This window comes from Talpa occidentalis, unplaced genomic scaffold (genome assembly GCF_014898055.3).
Source record: "Talpa occidentalis isolate TD23 unplaced genomic scaffold, MPIMG_talOcc4v2.1 talOcc4.2, whole genome shotgun sequence".
Taxonomy (NCBI): Eukaryota; Metazoa; Chordata; class Mammalia; order Eulipotyphla; family Talpidae; genus Talpa; species Talpa occidentalis.
Window position 1 is genome coordinate 119,467,022 of NW_023602073.1, and position 23,489 is coordinate 119,490,510.

At 37.0% G+C, this 23,489-nt stretch overlaps 1 protein-coding gene across 2 annotated transcripts in view; it reads right to left on the reverse strand.

Annotated features, from left to right (window-relative positions):
• The window catches only part of TBC1D32 (TBC1 domain family member 32), a 170,609-nt gene that overhangs the window by 47,683 nt on the left and 99,437 nt on the right, over positions 1 to 23,489 (reverse strand). For both annotated transcript variants that reach the window (XM_037520316.2, XM_037520315.2), the window contains 2 exons: positions 22,709 to 22,817; positions 21,922 to 22,015 (listed from right to left, as the gene is read on the reverse strand). In XM_037520316.2, the coding sequence (XP_037376213.1) occupies positions 21,922 to 22,015; positions 22,709 to 22,817 (203 nt within the window). The remainder of the gene's footprint in view (positions 1 to 21,921; positions 22,016 to 22,708; positions 22,818 to 23,489) is intronic.

The following is a 23,489-nucleotide window of genomic DNA, read 5'->3' on the forward strand; positions in this document are numbered from 1 at the left end:
GGGGGGGCGGGAGGGGAAGGATTGGGGTCAGAATGGGGCGTTTGCAATTGTATGGGGGAATATAAAAATAAAATTTAATATTAAAAAAAAAAAAAAAAGAATTGTTTTGCTGAAATAATGTATAATTCTGGTATTTAGTACTAATCTAATATATTCTTTTGAACATCAAGATGATAATGCACCTTAACATATCATAATAGTCTTAACCAAGCAAAAATTGGAGAAAAATAATTTATTAAATCAAAGAAGAAAGTGATTATTTTTAATAAAAATTCTCAAAACCTTTCATCTAAACTCAAGAAATAAGCCAAGCTGATAATTTTGTTGAAAACTATGCTATTAAGAACAAAATTTTAGTGTTAAATCTGTCTTACTATAAACTTAGTAAAAGACCAAACTCAACAGCATTACAATTAAATTTTATTGTTTCCAATCAGCATAGTTACATTACTTATTTCCCAAGAATAATCTACCTAGAGTCCAATAAAAATCACTTTGTTTTGCATGACTGAAAAGGCAAAAGCAATTCTTTTTTCTTTATTTCTCTATGACATCTCCTCTATCCATATCTAAACCTGCCTTTTCTACTACCTATTTCAAATAGAGGGTGTCCATATAGATCTTTCATAAATCATTATTTTTTATAATTTCTAATTTATACTTTCCCTCCTTCCTGCTGTATACCCTCCTCTTCTTGCTCTCCAGTTTCTTTCCTTTCATATTTGCTATTCTGTTTCACTTTCTCATCAATTCATTTTAAGGAAAAGAGCACAGGGCAGTATAATTGTAAACAGTAATGAAACAGCAAATATAGGATGCATCTGAATTTACCAGTTGGAGGAGCTGAAGGACCCTATTTCACATACCTGGAATTGGATTTGAGGTAATAAAGAAATGCTGAACTGGAATCTGCATGACTACTTAACAAAGAGACTCTGCATCCTTTATAATTTTTGGTTAGTTTCCCCTAGCCATCAGTTAAAAACAGTGATTTGATATGTTAACACCCTCCCCAAAAAACAAAAACAAACAAACAAACAAAAAAAAGGTGTATCTGTGATAATTACTGAGTTAGAAGAGAGTATTAACTCCTTTTATTTCCCCCTCCAAGCTTGGGATCATGTGATAAATAGGAGTAGATAAATGGAGTTCAAAATATTGGTGTTAGTACTGCCACAGCAAACTGGCACCATCACTTGGATCTGCTGCTACATGGCCTTCCACAGCTCTCTCCTGAACTGAATAAATTTATTCAATCACAGTGAGAAGACACCAAAAGCCTCCCCTTACTGTACATGGTAGAAAAGGTGTAAATATAATCAAATAGTAGGCTTGAAAGTATACTCTTCAAGTTAGGCTAATCCCAAATTTTCATTCCTCCCCCCAAATTCATCTACCAACATGCCTTCCAACTTTGTGCAGATATGAGGATGTCCAGAGAGAGGCCAAGGTGTTATTCTAGCAATGCTTTTGCATATGGAGAATAAGACAAGAGGATGGAATCATAGGAATGGTACCATAGAAATATGACAACTCTAAACTAGTGGTCCTCAGAGAATTGATGTGAATGATGCACAGAATTCTGTTTCCCCACATTTCTGTGCTTTTAATGAGGGGAGAAAAAGTATTGCTTCTGGTCATAATAGAGCAAATGAGAATAGTCTTGTTCTCCTTCCATAAACAAAACTGGGTAAAATATATCAAACCACTGTTTTCAGACACTGGCCAATAGGAAACACAAAACTGTCAGAGAAGAGGGAAACAAAACAGATGAGCTTCATGACTGGTCTTGTTTTTCTCTTGAAGGGACTTTCAAGATCACTGTATAAGGAAGGGTGTGTTGGAGGTAGGTACTGCTGAGTTGAAGAGACAAAAGTAAAATTGCAAAGACAATGATGAGGCTAAAATTGGTGGATCAGAGTACTGGAGAGGAAGAGCAGAGAATGAACTCCAAAAATCTATATAAGTGTATATTATGTTGACTGCTAAGTAATCAGCTGTGCAAGTGAAGAGTAAAACTCCACAATGTTGGGCAAAGGAGAGCTGGCAGTTATAAAATGAACAGCTCCGAGAATGTATGTAGGACAAGGTGATGTCCAAGTTTCAAAAAGAGTGAAGAATACTCCTCAACTAGTAGAGTGCCAGAAAGGTTACACCTTATAATGACTTAGTAAGAATCACCAATTAGATAAATCATAAAGAAAAGGCAACTCTTCATCTGCCCTAAAATGAAAGTCTTGAAAGACCAAACTGATCCACTACTAACTTCTTGACTAAAGAAGTCAAAAATGTCCATTACTCTAAAAAAAAAAAAAAATCCAGCACTCAATGCAAAATTAATAGCATTCAACATTCAATTTTGAAATAACTAGCATGACAAAAGGGGAAAATGTGATTCTAAATCAGTAGCTAATTAACTAGTAGAAAGTCTCAGAAAGGTCTGACATGATACAATTAGCAAAGATTTTCCTGCAGCTGAAGTATTTAAAGAAAATATAAACAAAGAGGGGACACTTAACCAAGTTGTAGTTTATCACCACCAGGGTCTTACTTAGTAAAATAAACAAGTGAATGTACACATACAAACTGAATGAAATTCAAGACTATTATGCTGAGAAAAAGAAAGCAGGCATAAAGAATGTATCCTATATGGTTTTATTTGTATGAACAGCAAGAACCGGTAAAACTAATCTTTAGCAGTGGTTCGCAAAGGCTTTGTTCCCCTGGGGATATTTCTACAATGGTTATTGACATTTCTGGCTATTACAACTGGGAAGTGAGGCACAAAGAAAGTTCTGGCATCTAGTGGATTTTTTAGTGCTGCTAAAAATCCATCAGTTCACAGGACAGCACCCCTCTGGCAGCAAGAATTAATCAACCCAAAATTAATAGTGCAAGTAGAGAAATCCTAATCCATAGTAATAAGAAAATGTCAGTGATTGAGGATAAAAGGAAGATGACTTTACAAAGGACTATAATGAACTCTGTGGTGTCATGAAAACATTCTATATTTTGATTGTCGTGATGGATATGTGGACATAGATATTTGTTAAAATTCAAACAACTCTGAAATTGTGTACATCTTCATGTATACAAAATTGATTATATATACACACATAAATACACATTACACATATGGGTTTGTAAATGTATGTGGAAAAATTAAGTTACTTAAATGACCAAAAGCTTCCAAGTATATAAGTGTCACTAAAATATGGGCAGTTATTGTTCATAGTTTGGCATAAAGAATTTACTAAACAGTAAATGTATCCATGTATAAAATAATTCACTTGCAAGTGTTTTGATTTCACTTACATATGATTTACTTAAAGTATTTCACATTTAAAAAAATCCTCATTCATATATCTTAATGTGAGGTTCCTGTAATGAAATATACACTTCTTAGAGAAAATTTCTTAGTCTATTCATCTGTCTTTGGCCATTTAGGCTATTTCTATATATAACATGGGTATTGTAAATAGAGCTTAATAAGCATAAAAGTGGATACATCCCTTCAAATTAGTGTTTTTTTCATTCTAAAGGTAGATACCTAGGAGTGGAGCTCTGGATCATATAGTAGATCTATTTTTAATGTTTTGAGAATCCTCCAAACTGTTTCCCACAGACACTGGACCAGAAGACACAGTATACAAACAAACACTGGAATACTATACAACTATACCACACACACACATATACATACATATATACAACTATATATATACACACACATATATATATATATATATACATACATATATACACACACACATATATATATAAGCTACATAAACAAAAACAAAAACAAAAAAACAAACCTTGCCATTTGTGAAAACAAGGATGTAACTAGTGTGAATTATGTAAGCGAAATAGACCAGAAGGAGAAAAACAAGTACTGATGGTTTCACTCATGTGTGTAATATCGAGAAACAAAACACAGGTCAGACAAAAACAAGTCCTAGAAATCTGACTGTAAAATTTAGGCTACCAGAGAGGAAGAGTGAAGATGGAGAGCAAAAAGAGAAGGGGGCCCAGTAGAGGACTATGGATGCCTTGGTGGTGGGTGTGGTGTGGTAACATATCTGAAGCGATGTGAACCTATATATATCTCAGCATCATATACCGTGTTATTGTGTAGTATAACTAGTTACAATAAAAAATTTAAAAATATAACTATCACAAAAAAGTGAAAAAGTCTTACCAGAAAGAATTCAACTTTATATTCTATGTATTGATTGTATATAATACTCCCTTTCTTATCTCACAGTGCTATTTTTTAACAATGACCATTTTTACATAGTTCTAACCACACAGCATTATTTCTAGAGGCAGAATATAATGTATATAATTATATAACTAGTATGATGAAGTCACCATAAAACTACAATTTCACTTTCCTAAGAAAGGTTTCATCTACTTAATGAGTTAAAGTTATCTTCTTCCCCTTGCTCTTTCTTTGAACCCTATGACTTACATACAACTATGAAAAATTGGATGAGAAACCAAATCATCTATTTTGAATTGTCCTTGATACCACTGAGGAAAAAAGGAGAAAAATAGAAAACATCATCCTTCTTACAAAATTCACCAACCATCGCCAATAATATTTCATATCTAATCTCTAAAATTTTTAGTATGTGAACGCTACAATCGTTTCATACTTGAGGATAATGATTAACTTGTTTTTCAAAAGATTTATTATATAGAAACACTAAATATTCTATAGAAATATTCTATCAGTTTAAAATAGAAAATTTTTTTTAAAATCTTCCATTCAAGAGAAGGAAAAATGTAAATGTATTATAAATGCAAAGAAAATATATTATTTACACAGAAAACTTTTGTGGTACTTCTTTTTGACGCTGTTAGTACGAATGTCCAGGTTAGACAGGCTATCATAATATGGTACCAGAAAAACAAAAATGGAAGATTTCATAAACTAGCAGCAGATTCTTAAGCATAATTTAGTCAACCTTCTATTTTCTTAACTATTTGTTTTCCATTTGTGTTTCCTCATATTGTTTTATTTTTCCATGTTGGTTAATATAGTAATTTTATTTTCTTCTTATTAGAAAATAAAAGAGAAGTCTTTGGGCATGGTCTCTTTGGGCTATTGGACAAACTAATGTATCTTTCCATCTCTAAATTTGAGAGTATCTAAATACTTACATGACTTTTTATTGCTGGAACACCTGTGGATTCTTAACACCATGATGTCTACATTTTCCATAGATTATTCCTTATATTTTAGAATTATTTTTTCTCTTAATATGTGATAAACACTTACTAAAGAAAAAATCAAAGAAGTTTAGAGAAATGAGGATTTAATTTCCCTTTGTTGTTCTTCTGTACTTAAACTAGTAGGTGATTTATTTCCTCTGGTTGTCAAAAATGTTTATTTCAAATATAAGAGTAAAAATTAGATGAAAATAAAGTTTTATTATTCAAAGCAAAATGGTTATTCTGATTTTTAAGTTAAATATTGCAAAATTGCAACTTGAAATTTACATCGGAAAAAACAATCTCATACACCCCATCTCCTCAGTCAACAGGATGTAAAATAAAAGTCATTCATATTTTATCTACAGAACATATATCTTAATTCCAAGGTTACATACAATAAGGAAAGAGAAGAACTATAAAATATCTGATTTGACATAAGGTCTAGATAAGTATTTGATAAAAGGGAGGATTAATCACCAAAAATATTTATAGACTGATTATACGTATAAGCTGTAACACAAAAGGCTTTTAAAATCAGAACAAACAATATCCATCAGCATGTTGAATTTTATAGAGTACCATTCTTTTTCAAAGCACTTACACAACTTTACCTAAACGATTATATATTTGGTTTATTGCAGGAAGAGTGGCAATCCGAAATCTTACATAATTTATCAGACTAGCAATGAAGGAAATTCAGTACAAATATTTGTTATATAGGTATTTTTCAAAGTTTTGAAACTTTGATTATTTAAAATTTTTAATTGCTTCAGAAATGAGTTAAGAAACACACTCTGGGGCATCCCCTGGTGGTGCAGCAGTTGAGCGCTGGGCTGCAAAGCTGCCCGCAGCCTCTGCAGTGAGGGTCCCACAAGGTGCGACAGACCTCTCTCCTGCTGCATCTGCTGCTCCCCTCAGCAGTGTGTTTGATCAGTCTGACTTTTCTGTTCCCCGTTCTGGCTCTGGTGAATTCTGTCACGCTCCTGTGCTTCTGACTATACCCAGTGCTTGTATGAATAAATAAATAAATCTTAAAAAAAAAAAAAGAAAAGAAAGAAAGACACTCTGATTTTCCTACCCCCACTAAAGTCAGAAATATCAAAAAAAAAAACCAAAAAAAAAACCACACATCTTCCCTGTATCAGAAGGTTGAGATATTCTTAACAACAAAGAGGGAATTCTGAGCAAAGAAATCAATGTAAACAAATACTGCTAGTTCTTTAAGAATTGGGCCTCAAGCTTGTTTTATTATCTTATCAATGTTTTAAAAATTTATTATTTTCTTTCAAAAAGTTATAAAAACCTGTTTGCTTTGGTCACCTTCAGTCTCCTAAGGGTGATCCCCAATGTACAAAATTAAATTTTTTCTATGTTAATCTGTGTTATGTAAATTTAACTATTTGGCCAGTCAGAAGAACGTAGAGAGGTAGATGAAAAATTTTTCCTTTTTCTGAAAATTGAATGTTGTCAACTCTTATAAATTAAAAAGACATGAAGATATTTATCAGGGACACAGGCATGGGTTTAACATCTAACAAAGTCAGAAATATCAGAGTCAGCAAAAAGTTGTGCCATTAACAGTTAAACCCAATAAGGACATTGGGTTTAAATTTATTAAACAAAATTAATATGGATCAATGAAAATTGTCATTAAAATAAGGACATTGTTTCAATGTCAAAATAACATTTGCGGTTGAAAAGGCTAAATTTAAACATCTTCTAATGCAATTAATTTAAAATAATAACATGTTTTGAAAGCTCAAATAAAGTTGACATCATCATAATGCAACTGCAAAACCTATGAATTTTATAGCTCATTCACTGAACATTCCAAAACTCCAGAGACAGAAAGTATAGTTAGTATTCATGTTCAAAAGCTCCAATGCCAACTTAGAAACTTTTTTTTTTAGTTTATTTACTTATTTATTTATTTTTATTTTAATAATAAATTTTATTTTTATATTCCCCATACAATTGCAGCCCCCCCATTCTGACCCCAATCTCACCCCTCCCACCCCCGCCCCCTTAAAAGTGTCTCTGGTTCGTAGTTTTTTGTTGATTTTGATTTTCACTTCCTTATAGTTATTCGTTTTCCTGGTCCCTTATTTAAGTTTTCTAGATTCCTGCTATGAGTGAGACCATCCGGTATTTTTCTTTTTCTTTTTGGCTTATTTCGCTGAGCATGATCCCTTCCAGCGCCATCCATGTTGCTGCAAATTGCATGTGTTTATCTTTTTTGAATGCTGAGTAATATTCCATGGTATATATGTACCACATCTTCTTGATCCAGTCATCTATTTTTGGGCATTTGGGTTGTTTCCAAAGCTTAGCTATTGTAAACAGTGCTGCTATAAACATAGGGGTGCAGGTGCTCTTTGGAATTGATGTTTCTGTGTCCTTTGGGTAAATACCTAGGAGTGGAATTGCTGGATCATATGGAAGCTCTATGTTTAGTAGGTCCAGAAATCTCCACACAGCTCTCCACAGTGGTTGGACCAGTTTGCACTCCCACCAACAGTGCAGAAGATTTCCTTTTTCTCCACACCCTCGCCAATATTTGTTGTTGCTAGTTTTTTTAATATGTGCCATTCTCACTGGTGTAAGATGGTATCTCATGGTAGTTTTGATTTGCATTTCCCTGATGACAAGTGATGTTGAACATTTTTTCATATGCCTGTTGGCCATTTTCATTTCCTCTTCAGAGAAGTTTCTTTTTAGCTCTTCTGCCCATTTTTTGACTGGATTATTTTCTTTGTTGTTGTTGAGTCTCATCAGCTCTTTGCAGATTTTTGTGATCAGTCCTTTATCATTAGTGTTGGGTGCAAAAATGTTCTCCCAGTTGGTGGGGTTTCTCTTTGTTTTTGTTATTGTCTCTTTTGCTGTGCAGAAGCTCTTTAATTTGATGTAGTCCCAGCTGTTTATCTTTGTCTTCACTATCACTGCTTTGGGTGATGTGTCTGTAAAGATGTCTTTGATGTGCAAATCACGTAGTGTTTCGCCTATATTTCCTTCTATATATTTTATGGTTTCAGGTCTTATGTCTAGTTCTTTAATCCATTTTGAGTTGATTTTTTCAAAGAACCAGCTCTTGGTTTCATTGATCTTTTGGATTGTTTTTTTAGTTTCAATTTCATTTATTTCTGCTTTTGTTTTTATTATTTCTTTTCTTCTGCTGGTTTTGGGGTTTTTTTTGTTATTCTTTTTCTAGATCTTAGAGCTTCGAGATTAGGTTGTTTCTTTGAGTTCTTTCTTGTTTCTTGATGTGAGCTTCTATTGCTATGTATTTTCCTCTTATTACTGCTTTTGCTGCATCCCATACATTTAGGATATTGGTGTCCTCCTTGTCATTCAATTTAAAGAATTTTTTAATTTCTTCTTTGATCTCCTCATTAGTCCAGTGGTCTTCCAGTAGTGTGGTTTTTAATCTCCATGAGGTAGGAAAGTTCCTTGCCTTCTTTTTATGGTTTATTTCTAGTTTGATGCCTTCATGGTCAGAAAAGATGGTTGATATGATTCCAATCTTGGTGTATCTGTTGATGTTTGTCTTGTACCCCAGTATGTGATCGATCCTGGAGAATGATCCGTGTGCGCTTGAGAAAAATGTGTACTCCGTTTTTTGGGGGTTTAGTGTTCTATAGATGTCTGTTAAGCCCAATTGCTCTAGGTCCTTATTTAGAGCTTTGGTTTCTTTACTTATTTTTTGTCTTGTTGATCTATCCATTGTTGATAGTGGTGTGTTGAAGTCTCCCACTACTTATGTGTTTTCTCTGATGTCTGTTTTCAGAGAGGACAACAGTTGTCTGATATATTTTGGTGCTCCTTCGTTTGGTGAGTATATGTTAATGAGTGTTATTTCTTCTTGAAGTATTGTCCCCTTGATCATAATGTAGTGACCATTGGGGTCTCTTTTTATCTTTTTGAGTTTGAAATCTGTTTTATCTGATATAAGTATAGCTGTTCCTGCTTTCTTTTTTGGTCCATTTGCTTGTAGGATTGTTTTCCATCCTTTAACTTTGAGCCTATTTTTATCTTTTGTAGCTAAATGTGTTTCCTGGAGACAGCAAAAGGTTGGGTTTTGTTTCTTAATCCAGGCTGCAACTCTGTGTCTTTTTATTGAAGAGTTTAGTCCATTTACATTTAGAGTTAATATTGATATGTTAGCATCTGTATTTGCCATTGTGTTTGTCTTTCCTTTGATTTTATTTATTTATTCTTTTAATAACTTTTTTTTTTTGGCCTTCTTTCATTGTTATTCGTCCCTCTGAGGTTCTGACTTTAGGACTCCTTGTAGTATTTTTTGGAGTGAGGGTTTAGTTGTAATGAAATTCCGGAGTTTCTGTTTGACTGGGAAGGTCCATATTCTTTCTTCAAAGAGGAAGGAAAGCTTTGCGGGATAGAGAATTCTTGGTTGGCATCTGTTTTCTTGGAGTCTGTTGACTATGTCCCTCCACTCTCTCCTTGCCCATAGTGTTTCTTCGGAGAAGTCTGATGTCAGCCTGATTGGCTTTCCTTTGAATGTTATCTGTTTCTTCCCTCTTGCCAGCTTCATTATTTTTTCCTTGTCCTGGATTCTTGGGAGCTTTACTATTATGTGTCTTGCTGTATTTTTCCTTTCGTCGTGGAAGTTTGGTGTTCTTCTTGCTTCTTGTATATCAATTTTCAGCTCCTTCTTCACATTTGGGAAGTTCTCTTCAATTATCTCTTTGAATATTTTCTCTGTTCCTACATCTCTCTCCTCTCCTTCTGGTATTCCTATAACTCTTATATTTCCTTTCCTCATGGAGTCAGATAGTTCCCGTAGTCTTTCTTCGTTCTTTTTCCTTCGTACTTCTCTTTCCTTTTCTGTTTTGGTTCTTTTTATTTCTGTGTCTTCAAGAGTACTTATTCGTTCTTCCATTTCATCTATTCTGCTTTCATTGCTTTTCCCAGAATTCTTTAGTTCTTCCATTAATTCTTTGATCTCCTGCATTTCTTTTATTTCCCTCTTTAGGGACTCAATTTCATTCTTCTGACCATTGTTTTCCCTCTCTAGGGACTCAAATGCATTCTTCTGATCGTTGATTATTTTTCCCTTATCATTGTTTTCCTTTATGACTTCTCTCAGTTTTTTAATCACGGCAATTTTAAATTCTCTTTCTGGAAGGCTCAGAAGTTCTTCCAAGTTACTGTCGTTGCAATCTGGGGGCTGCTTTTCTTTTTGTGGTGTGCTTTTTCCCTGGGGAGTTGCTAGGTTGCGTGTGGTTCTTCTCCTCCCTACTGTCTGTTTTCTAATTTGCCGAATGCGTTGGGACACTGTGTAGTTGGGACTTGTCGGCATCTTGGGTGAGCTTCTCTGCTCTCCTCTGGTTCCTCCAGGAGTCATCTGTCAGTTTCAAGCAGTCTTTACTGGAGAAAGGTCCCTGTTCTAAAATGCCGATGTGGGGACACACTCCCCTGTGCGCCTGGTCTGCCCCAGCGGTGGGTTCCTGCTCCCCCTCTGGGCTTGGACTGCAGGCCAGATGGGGTCTGGCGTGGGCGAACTTCCCCCGCTCACCTCTGGCTCCTGAGGAAGCCTTCTGCAGGTAGTCTTTACTGAAGAAATGTCCCTGTTCTAAGATGGTGAAGTGGGACACACTCCCTGCACGTCCGGTCTCAGGCACACTCTTCTGCGCGCCTGGTCTGCCCCGGCTGTGGGTGCTCGCTCCCCCTGTGGGCTCAGACTACTGGTCGGAAGGGGCCCGGCGTGGGCTAACTCTCCAGCTGGCCACTGGCTCCTCTAGGCGCCTCTGCTGGCTTCAAGTCGCTAGGTGGCGCCAGAGATCTCTCCTGGAGCCCTTGGGGAGCTGATTTTCCACCCCGTGGGACAGGGAATAGAGCGGGAATGGTAGGGTAAACCTCAACGGTTTTGGGGTGCTGTGTCTGCCTTGTGCCCCACCGTCGTGGGGAACCCACGCCCCTAATTTTGTGTCCCGGGTGTCAGTTCCAAAGCCCTCAGTTCCAGGACTCAGGCTGTAGCCCAGTTCAGTGACGCAGGAATGGCGCCTTTTGAATCCCGCTCCAGTGCCTGGGCGCCTGATTCCTGCTCACTCAGTGAGGGCCTCCGCGCGTTTCCCCGCAAGCCTAGGTCGCAGGTGCAGGGACCTGGGCAGCTGCGATCTGGATCCACGTTTGCTTTTCAACTGCACTGCTTTTCCGCGCGCGATCCCGATTCCGATCCGCACTTGGTTTTCCAGTGCGCCGCTTTTCTGCGCAATCCTGACCGCGCTCCGCGCCTGTTTTTCCAGCGCGCCGCTTTCCGCGCAGGCTTACCGGGCAGCCCGGGGCTGTGTGCTGGTGCTGGTCTCCTCCCTGGGGGCGGGGTCTCTCTTTAATGGCGCCCGGAGCTCACCTCCGTGGTGGATCCTGCAGGGTTCTCCACAGCTCCCGTTCACGGGGTGTGGTGGCTGCAATAGTTCCTTTCCACTCACAGTCCCGCTTGCTGCGTAGTTTGTTCTTGTTGGTCGTTTTAGTTTGTTGTTTTCCTCCTCTCTGCCAGTCGGAGAGTGCCGCCTCTGTGGGCGGGGGAGGGGAGCAGGGTTCTGCGCTTCCCTCCCTTCTGGTCCTCTTTTATGGCAACTTTCTTCTTCGGGCAGTTTGTTGGCGTCACCCGTTTATCTTCCATGTCCCGGTTCTCACTGGGACCTGCCGCTTTTCCTCCCTATTAACTTTTTTTAATGGGAGATCTTACTCGCAGCGTCTCCTTGCCGCCATGTTGCTCCGCCCCCCTCAGAAACTTTTTCTATCACTGTTTATTTACTTATTGACCAAAACACGTTGCAGTGATTACCTAACTCTTATATAAGCTGCAATATATATTAACACATAATCATTGCAAATGGTTTTCACTTATATTTTGATAAAGTAACAAATCTATGCAAAGAATACAGATTTTGTGGCTTAGCATCATCACCCTCACCTCAAAAAATATGGTCCTTAAAGACATTTGACCAACACAAGGAATCTGAAAATTCAAAACATATTTTATACAGAATTCATTAAGAGGTGAACATTTACAAACTTTGAAAAACAAATTTTACTGGAATTAAATTTTTTATAATCTTTGTTTAATTTGTAGAAAAAATTATTTCATGTTCAGGCAAAAAAAGTGATAACTATAGAGATGTATTTATATAGTCATATATTGTGAACATTAAAATGATCTGTAGGTACCTTGGTGGTGGGTGTGGTGTGGTAACATGCATCTGAAGGGGTATGATCCTATATATCTGAATCATATACAGTTGTGAACCAATGTCATCTCAATCTAAAAAATGATCTGTTTCTCATATAAGAATAATGCCATTTGAAATACCCACTAAAAATATCTGAAGAAAAAAATTCTGAACAATCCAACTATAAAGATTTTAATATTATTTGATGCATCCCATTTAAGGGACTAATAAAACCACAGAACTTACTCTTTTATATAGTATCTGAAAGAGAATTGTCTTACCAGGCAGAAAATCAATTTCCTAACAGGTAAGTAGAAATGCAGTAGAGGAAGCAGTAAAGTTAAGATAGCAAAGCCATAAAACATCAAATTTGAAGTAATCACAAAATAAAAATTGTGCATTTTTTTCAATTGTAAAAAATGATATGTAATTCTAACAATTCATACCTTTTATGTGCTATAAAACATAAAGCACCACTTTATAAATGATAAAATAACTATAATAAAGATGTCTGTTTCAAATGACATATACAGAACTATAGCTTAAGGAGATACCTAGCTGAAAAGCTATCCCTGCTCTAAAAAATGGGTTAGATTGGAGGTTATACCAGATATAAGTAAAAATTTCTATATTTACTTCAGATTAGCTTAGAAGGAATTCCCAGTGTCCACTGACAAGTATTTGGAAGTTAAAGTTTGATGATAGAAGTAAAAGAAGAAACCAATATTAATTCATCTACTTTTCAGCATTTATTATTGCTATTACTCAAGGCAAAAAGCATCTGTTTCTTAGAATATAAGTTCTATGGTAGCAGACAGTGAATAAGCAAATACCTAGTAAGTGCTATTAGAGGAATGAATAGGAGGCCAGAGAGAAATAAGCAAGGAAAGAAATACAATTTTTAGGTAAGGTAGAGATAATTTCTCTGAAGAAGTAACATTCAAATTAAGCTCAAAAGGTTTAGAAGAAATTGTTCATGTGAGGAACAGACTAGTATTCCAGGAAGTGGGAATATCCAAAGCAAAGATCCAGAGGCACAAAATATTTTAAGATGTAAAAAAAGTTTCCAAATCATCTCACATGGTACTATATTGGCATAAGAGAACACAACTCAATAAAATTAAAAATGGGCAAAGGATCTAATTGGTCATTTCCCCTAAAAAGATATGCAAATGGCTAATAAGAACATGAAATGCTCGATTTTAGGTAACACGGTAATGCAAATCAAAATCATAGGGAGATAGCACTTCACATCTAGGATGGCTAGAATCAAAAATCTAATCAAAACAAATATTGATGATGATGGAGAGAAACTGTAACCCCCCCCCCATACTGCCAGTGGGATTGTAAAATGATGCGGTGGCTTCAGGAAACAGAGAGGGAGTTTCTCAAATTGTTAAACACAACATAACATATAACTCAGCAACTTCTCTCCTAGGTATACAGTTATACAGGTACATGAATGTTTATATTAGCATCTTTTAGCCAAAAGGCAGAAATCATTCAATGTTCATCAACAGACAAGTGTGTAAGAAATTGTGGTATAGCTACATAATGGAATGTTTTTTAACTAAAAAAAAGGAATAAAGTATTTACACATGCTAGGATATGGATGAACTTCAAATTCACTAAAGGAAAAAAGCCAGAGGCAAAATCGCAGACTGGCCATATGGAAGTCCAGACTAGAGAACATTTTAGAGGCAGAAGTAGATTAATGGTTGCTTAGTGTTGGATGAGGGAAGGGGGAATACATGGGATACCACATTTCCCTTGAAGGTGATAAAAATATTCTAAAATTTCTGTGGTGATGGTTGCACATATTTTTGAATATACTGATAAAACCACTGAACTGAATGCTTAAAATGGATAAATTGTGTGATATGTTAATTGCTTCTCAAAGCTTTTTTAAAAAGTTTTTTAAACACCCATATTGTTGATAGAGAATATGTAGGATAATTACTATAAAAATTGAAGGTCATGAGTTGAAGGGCAAGGGAGATGAAAGAATGACAAAGTAACACTTATGTAAGTGGCTCACATTAACTGTCACTTTGTTTCTTAGAAAGCCCCAAAGAAGTAAACTTTCAGGAAAGGTTTCTAGAGAGATAGAAGTGTTCCTAGGAACACTGAGAAATTCACTTGCATCAGGAATTACTAATATGCTTAAAGCTTTCAATGAATGGTCATTAAATTTCTAAGATCAAAGAAAGGCATTCTATGCCAACTGTTCTGCCAGTGACCATCTGAATCAGAGTTGCAATTCTGCTCCTCTGTTGGTTTGGTTAAGAGTACTAGAAACAAAGGCAATGACAAAAATAACTTAATATCCACTTTACAGCTACAAGTCCACTGAGTAAATAAGGATCTAATTTTTTTTTCATTTATTTATTCAAGAACCAGGTACAGGCCAGATTCGCCGGAGGGTGAGAGGATTCACCAGAGACAGAGCACGGAACAGAACAGGCAGACTGACGAAATACACTGCTGAGGGGAGCAGTGGGCGAGACAGATGAGGTCTGCCACGCCATGTAGGACCCTTGCCGGCCAGCTGGGAACTAACCAGTGCTGCAGAGGCTGCAGACAGTTTCACAGAGTGGCGCTCAACCACCTGCGCCACCAGGGGAGGCCCTAAATGGTTTTTTGATAAAGGTAGGAATATGGATCTAAATGGTTTTTTGATAAAGGTAGGAATCCCACAGTAATATGACATACAGTAGACAGGTGTAATCTAGAGTGCTGATTATTTTATAATTAAGCTTGAATAAATATTACAAAAGTAATAAAACAAATGTAGATGCTAGAAAAGAAAATAAGAACAAATTCTTCATCTTATTGATGTCTCTGATGTTTCCAATAACTACAGTATGGTATAGTTAAGCCACTTTTTTTTTTTTTTTTTTTTTTTGGTATAGAAGTGCTGGTTTTCCCTTCCTAGTTAGAGAAAGAAGTCCCCATACTAAACATACCAAAATGGAATATATAAGAACTGACCAGCCAATTAGTGATCTAATAGTAACTCCGGGAGAGCTAATTTTAGGAAAACAAAAACCAGCAATATAAATGGCTATCTCATAATGTTCCTGTTTCACATATGAAAGCCATTATGACTCATTCTCCAGTTGTTCATGTTAGCAGCTCCTGACATGCTGATCTGTACTTGCTTTAAACCATTGTATAACTGCTTACTACCACTTTTCTTTCCCATTTCTTATCTTTTGAAGAGGTAACAATATGCTACATGTTAACACATTGCTTCCTACTTAACTCTCACAGACAGATGATGATATTTTGAGCATATTTCTACCACATGGAAGAAAACTTTTCACAAGTGTTACATGCTCACATACAGGTGACACATATGCTCACATATAGGTGTATATATAAAAATATAGGCATAAATAATATTCAGAAGATCTCAAAGGGCATTTACATTTCAATGTGGTGACCTAAAAACTGTGCACAAAGAAAAATAAATGAACCAGATGATGTCGCAAGATTCTTATTTACAGATGAAGATAAATCATCTAATAACTAACACTGATGCCAATGAGCTAACAAGAGGCAATTTAACAGATGAGGCGATGTTAACTGTAGCAAGGAGGATAAATCTAGAAGCTGGGAGACAAATGATGAGGATGTCACCATGTGCACACAACTGGAGTGATATATTTTCCACAACAATGAAATGATATCCCAAAAATTTGCAGTGCAAATAAAGACTAAAATAACACCTAGCACAATCAGTAAATTGTTATTTCCAAATCATAAAAGAAGAATGGAAAGAATATGAACTCTTGCCTTAAAAATTATTGTTTGCTTCTTATTACTACCTTAAACAGTTTATTTTTAAATAGGACAATACTCAATTTACTGAACTGTATTTAACTACAAACATTATAGTCAATTTAGCTTTATGTCTGTTAAAAATACATTTGGCTCCATTTTTCTCACTGAGTTTAGAGTTATCATCACTGTACTCTCTTAGGTACAATGAAAAGCTAGACAGGCTTCTGATATTTCCTCTCCCATTGCTACCATCCTACCTGAATAGGGTCAGTGACACATCAGCAATATCAGAATGCCATACATTCTATTGATATTCAATTTAGAATTATATAAAATATTTTCCTGGATACTTTCTGCACTATCCACTGGTACCCAGATCATTCTCTCCTGCTTAAGAAGAGTCGTAGTAAAGTTAAGGCAATATCCATTAGGCAGAAGTATCAGGTACAGCTGTTAAATTAATAAACTCTTTTTTTAAGATTTATTTATGTATTTATACAAGCACTGGGTACAGTCATAAACGTGGGAGGGTGAGAGAACTGACCAGAGCCAGAGCAGGGAGCAGAACAGGCAGAAGGACCGAAGTACACTGCTGAGGGGAGCAGCGGGCGGCAGGAGAGGTCTGCGCGCCATGCGGGACCCTCACCCAGTGGCCAGGGATTGAACCAGCGCTGCAGAGGCTGCAGGCAGCTTCGCAACCCAGTGCTCAACTGCTGTGCCCCTGAGGAGGCCCAAATTAATAAAGTCTTAATGGGTAGTGGGAATTTCATGGCGACTATAACTGAGATGAAAATGTATACATTGTACAAAAATGAAAAATGATGTAAAAATACATAAAATAAAATAATAAAAAATAGAAACATTTATAAAAAAAAACCAAAGACATGTTTTACAGAGAAACAGAAAGACAATAAAACTTACTGTCCAGTAGATGGTAAAATATGGAATTAAATAGCGGCTTGAAATTGTACTTAACTGAAACAGGATGTGATAGGAAGGAAGTAACAAATACTGGATTTTACAAGATACCAAGATGCCCTGGAGGGTTTGGTTTCAGTTAGAAGAATAGTATGATCCAACCCACATTTAACATCATTACTGTGCCTGCCATGTTGCAAATATACTTGGCATGTTACTGCAATAGTACAGGTGAGAGATGAGAGTGGCAATGGATGAGTGAAAGTGGTTCTAGTTCAGATACATAAAGTTAAGAGCATCTGCTGACAAACTAGATGTGGAATATGAAGACAGAGATGAGTCAAAGAATGCCTTCAGGTTTATTGACTAAAAAACTAAAAGCAAAATCAACAAGCAACTATAAACCAGAGACACACTATGGGGGAGAAAGACTAGAGTCAAAATAAGGGGGGAGGTGCAATTGTGTGGGGAATATAACCAAAATGAATATGCATACATTGTACAAAGACAAAAAAAGATGTAAGAATTATATAAAATAAAATTTTTAAATAAAAAATTTTATTGAGGATTTATGCATCAGTGTTCATTAGCGAGATTGGCCTGTAGTTTTCTTTTTTTGTGTTGTCCTTGTTTGGTTTTGGTATTAGTGTAATGTTGGCTTCATAGAATGTGTTTGGTATTATCCCTTCCTTCTCAATTTTTTGGAAGAGTTTGTGAAGGACAGGCACCAATTCGTTTTTGAAGGTTTGGTAGAATTCATTTGTAAATCCATCAGGTCCTGGGCTTTTGTTTTTGGGAAGGTTTTTGATTACCATTTCAATTTCGCTGCTTGTAATTGGTCTGTTTAGGTGTTCTATTTCTTCTTTTTCTAGCTTTGGGTGATTGTAAAGTTGTAGGAATTTGTCCATCTCCTCTAGATTGTTGAACTTGTTTCCATGTAACTGTTCATAGTAGTTACTGATTATTCTTTTGATTTCTGCTGTGTCCGTTATGATTTCTCCTCTTTCATCTGTGATCCTGTTTATTTGTGCTTTCTCCCTTTTTTCCTTTGTGAGCCTGGCTAGGGGTTTGTCTATTTTATTGATTTTTTTGAAGAACCAGCTTTTGGTTTCATTGATCTTTTGGATTTTTTTTTTTTTTTTTTAGTTTCGATTACATTAATTTCTGCTTTGGTTTTTATTATTTCTTTTCTTCTACTGGTTTTGGGTTTTTTTGTTGTTCTTTTTCTAGCTCTTTAAGCTTCGAGATTAGGTTGTTTCTTTGAGTTCTTTCTTGTTTCTTGATGTGAGCCTCTATTGCTATATATTTTCCTCTTATTACTGCCTTTTTTTTTTTAAGATTTATTTATTTATTTATACAAGCACTGGGTACAGTCAGAAGCGAGGGAGGGTGAGAGAATTCACCAGAGCCAGAGTGGGGAGCAGAGCAGACAGAAGGACCAAAGTACACTGCTGAGGGGAGCAGCGGGCGGCAGGAGAGGTCAGCGAGCCATGTGGGACCCTCCTCCAGTGGCCGGGGAGCAGCCGGGGATTGAACCTGCGCTGCAGAGGCTGCAGGCATCTTCGCAACCCAGCGCTCAACCGCTACGCCACTGGGGAGGCCCTTTTATTACTGCTTTTGCTGCATCCCATACATTTAGGAAATTGGTGTCATCTTTCTCATTCAATTTAAAGAATTTCTTAATTTCTTCTTTGATTTCCTCATTAGTTCAGTGGTCTTCCAGTAGTGTGGATTTCAATCTCCATGAGGTAGGAGAGTTCCTTGCCTTCTTTTTATGGTTTATTTCTAGTTTGATGCCTTCATGGTCAGAAAAGATGCTTGGTATGAATTCAATCTTGGTGTATCTGTTGATGTTTGTCTTGTGTCCCAGTATGTGATCAATCCTGGAGAATGATCCGTGTGCACTTGAGATAAATGTGTACTCGGATTTTTTGGGGTTTAGTGTTCTATAGATGTCTGTTAAGCCCAAGCGCTCTAGAAACTTATTTAGAGCTTTATTGTCTTTACTTGATCGCCTGCATTTCCTTCATTTCCCTCTTTAGGGACTCAATTTCATTCTTCTGAGCATTGTTCTCCTTAATGACTTCCATCAGTTTTTTCATCACGGCAATTTTAAATTCTTTTTCTGGAAGGCTCAGAAGTTCTTCTAAGTCACCGTATTTGCAAGCTGGTGGGTGGTTTTTTTTTTTTTGTGATGTGTCTTTTTTCTGAGGCATTGCTACTTTGCTCATAGTTTTTCTTTTCCCTGCTGCCTGTCTTCTAATTTGCCTTATGCGTTGGGACACTGTGCTGCTGGTACTGGCTGGCATCTTTTTGGTGTGTTCTTTCGGGAGTTTCAGAAACTGGCAATCCAAATAAGTCAAAAACTGTTATGCCAGAAGTCTAGTGAGTCAGTGGTACTTTGAGTATGTTAATGGTCACTGTCACAGAATCTTTCCTCCTTCTGTGTTTAGTTACAAAGGTGCATCTTGAAGTCCCACAGACTTCCCTGGGGGTGGGGCAGCTGGATTGCACTCTGGGTTCCAAATCTCTGGATTCTCCTCTGGGCTCCGACTCCCTGCCAGGTGGGACAGGGCGTGTGGGGCCTTCAGCTTACCTCTGACTGCGCAGGGAACCTTCTCCCTCTGGCTCCATGGGGAGCCTTCTGCCAGATTCAAGCAGTCTTTATTGAAGAAAGGTCCCTGTTCTAAAAAGGTGATGCAGGTACGCACTCCCCTGAGCGCCCGGTCTGCCCCGGCCTTGGGTGCCCACTCCCCCTCTGGGCTCTCGGACTGCTGGCCAGAAGGGGCCTGGCCTTGGCGAACTTCCCAGCTCACCTCTGGCTCCTCCAGGAGCCTTCTGCCTGTTTCAAGCATTCTTTTTTGAAGAACGGTCCCTATTCTAAAATGTCTCTGAAGACAGGCACACTCTTCCGCGTGCCCGGTCTGTCCCGGCTGTGGGTGCCGGCTCCCCCTCTGGGCTCGGACTGCTGGTCAGAAGGGGCCTGGCTTGGGCGAACTTCCCAGCTCACCTCTGACTCCTCTGGGAGCCTTCTGCTGGTTTCAAGCTGTCTTTACTGAAGAAAGGTCCCTATTCTTTGGGGTGTTGGTGAATTTTTTCTGGTTGCTAGGTGGTGCCAGAGATCTCTCCTTGTGTCCTTGGGGAGCATTTTTTTACCGTGTGAGACAGGGGAACAAAGTGAGAGTGGTGGGGAAAGCCTCAACGGCTTTGGGGTGCTGTGTCTGCCTTGTGCCCCACCGTTGTGGGGATCCCATGCCCCGAATTTCCTGCCCCGGGTCACAGTTCCAAAGCCCTCAGGTCCAGGACGCGGGCTGTAGCCCAGTTTAGTGTCTGCAGAAATGGCGCCTTTTGCACCCCGCTCCCATGTCCGGGTGCCAGGTTTCTGATTACTCAGGGAGGGACATTCACCTCAGTGAGGGCCCCCGCGCGTCTCCCAGAAAGCCTAGGTCACAGGCGCGTGGACCTGGGCAGCCTCAATCCGTGTATCCTTTTCAAGCACGCCGCTTTTCCGCACAAGCTTACCAGCTGGCCTGGGGCTATGTGTAGTTCTCTGGGAGTCTTTGTTTTTCTCTAATGGCGCCCAGAGCCATTTGCTCACCTCCACGGAGAATCCTGCAGGGTTCTCCACAGCTCCAGTTCACGGGGTGTGGTGGCTGAAATAGTTCCTTTCCACTCACAGTCCCGCTTGATGCATAGTTTGTTCTTGTTGGTTGTTTTAGTTTTTTTTGTTTTTTCCTCCTTTCTGTTGATCGGAGAGTGCCCATTTTGTGGGTTGGGGAGGGTAGCAGGGTTCTGAGCTTTCCTCCCTTCTAGTCCTCTTTTATGGCAACTTTCTTCTTTGGGTAGTTTGCTGGAGTCACCTGTTTATCTTCCGTGTCCCAGCTCTCACTGGGACCTGCCGGTTTTCCTTCCTATTAACTTTTTTTTAATGGGAGATCTTACTCACAGCGTTTCCTCACTGCCATGTTGATCCGCTAATGCAATTTTTGATCATATATCTTTATATTTCATCCTAGAAATCTCTAGTAACTGAATTTTCATTGCCCTTGGAATGCAATCTAAACACCTCAACTTGAGCTATCTGGGCCTTATTACAGCTAAACTTGGCTTACCTATCTAGTCTCATCTTTAATCAATCTTAACCTCATATTGCTAATCTCAGACATCCTGGAACCACTCACAGTTCTCTAAATCTAATTTGCTCCTTTTCTGCTATTTCCTCTGTCAAAAACACTCTCTTGTTACTGAGAAAGCACATTCTTGTACTTCATGTCTCAATTTAAAGACAAACTTTCTTTGGACAGGTTTTCTACTTATGTACTAGGCAGCAGGCTACAGAGTTGACTATTTAGTCCTAACATATTATGCTATCATATAATTATCTAATTACTTAGAAGTGCTTTCTAAAAATTTATGAACTACTCTAAGGTGGATACAATGATTTTTATTTTATTTATGTAATTTTCTGATTATATTTCAAGTTTTGACCACACAGGATATATGTATGACACACAGATACTAAAAAATATTACTCTATTGAATAGGGTTCTATATATCTAAAACTTTAACAAGTAAAGTTGCTACTTCATTTTTCAACCAGAAAGTTTCTGGTAAGTATTACCTGCCATCATACAAATAGAAATATAATAAAATGAAAAATTACAAAGAAATAGGTATAAATATATCCACATATACAAGCCAATGAAAAACAGTACTAATCTCCCTTCATAATACTTTTGTCTTTTTTCAAATTATAACAACAAAAGCACTAAAATAACATAGCAGTTGATGGTAAACATTTTACCTAGTTTTAGATCAGCATTTCTTGTGATTTCTGACAGATAGCAGCTTGGTAAAGGATATGACGAAAACATAGGCCAAGGATATGGGTCATCACTCTAAAAAAGATGCAAGACAGCTTTAGGATGTAGTTTAAAATATTGAATTTTAAGGCTATTTGAATTATCATTAATTGATTTTTGTTTCATAAATTCTAGAGTTGCAGCCTAACTAACACAAAGCAATTTGATAGAATTCAATACTCAAATGGATAATAAATAAAATAAAATGTAATAGAAAAACATTAATCAGCACTGAAAACAAATATATGTCAACTTCTTCTAACAACCAGGGCTGATAATGATGGTTTTAGTATTTTTTTATGAAAAGAAAATTACAGTCTTTAAAAGATACCTATTTTTCCTATATAGCCCACAAAACAGTTTTTCTTATGCTGTCAATCATATTTATCTCATCTTTCCCAGGGACAAAACCAAAATGTGCTTAACAACAATAAAAAATAACAAAACCCTTTAAGAAAAAGCTAAACTCTACAGTCGAGTTGATGGAAAGAGCAGTATTTAAAGTTTCCAATTAAATACAAAAAGAAAATTACAACTTTTTAATAAAACATCATACTCTACAACACACTAGCTCTTGCCAAGAATGCCATTTTCATTTGAAAATCTTTACTTGCATCATAAAGTTTTTCTAATCACAAAATTTGATAGGTGTTTAATATCACTTAAGTTGGCTATTTTGTTTAAAAACATGTTCAGGAAAACATACCCCCTACTCTCTACTTCACTCACCTTCTGTAGCATCCTTGGAGGTAAAATTCGCTCCATGGGCCCACCAATAAGATTTATTCTAACAAGAACATGATTTCTCTCTACTGATAAGCCATCAATTATAAAATTCCTGAAAAAAAATATTGATTTTGTTATCTTTAAAAAAGAATTGATGGTAATATAATTAATACAAAAAGATGAATGGGATTAATAAATGAGTATGTCCTTGATAAATGTTACTTCATTTGAAGAAATGGAAATGAGACATGCATTAATTCCATAAAGACTTTAATAAATATATTTTTAGGCAAGGTTCTCTTAACTCTAAACACAGTGTCTTAAATTCAATTTCAAATAATTCCTTTTGAGCAGCCTCCACACCCACCTTATGCAGCTCTTCACACCATCCTTCTATAACTAACCTACAGCATCCAGATTATGGCTTGGATGGCTTTAACATTTTAAGACCTAGCTAGACTAGATACACACATTTTTTTCCCTTTAATTACAGACAGGAAAACAATGCCTGTTATTGAATGTGCATGCAATAAAATGTCAGTCAAACTGAGATAATGGCAAATTTGATATAATAGAAAAAAATCATGATACTACCATAAATTCATTTTATAATAATCAGAATTTATGATTACAAACATAAAATTAAGAAATAAAACATTCTACAGAGAACACAAAATTCAGAAGTTTTGTTTAATGGATCATCTTATATGAAATCTGACCTTAAAGGTAACACAACCTCCTGGAACATTAATGAAGTGAGAGCTTAACTGAAACGAAACAAAAC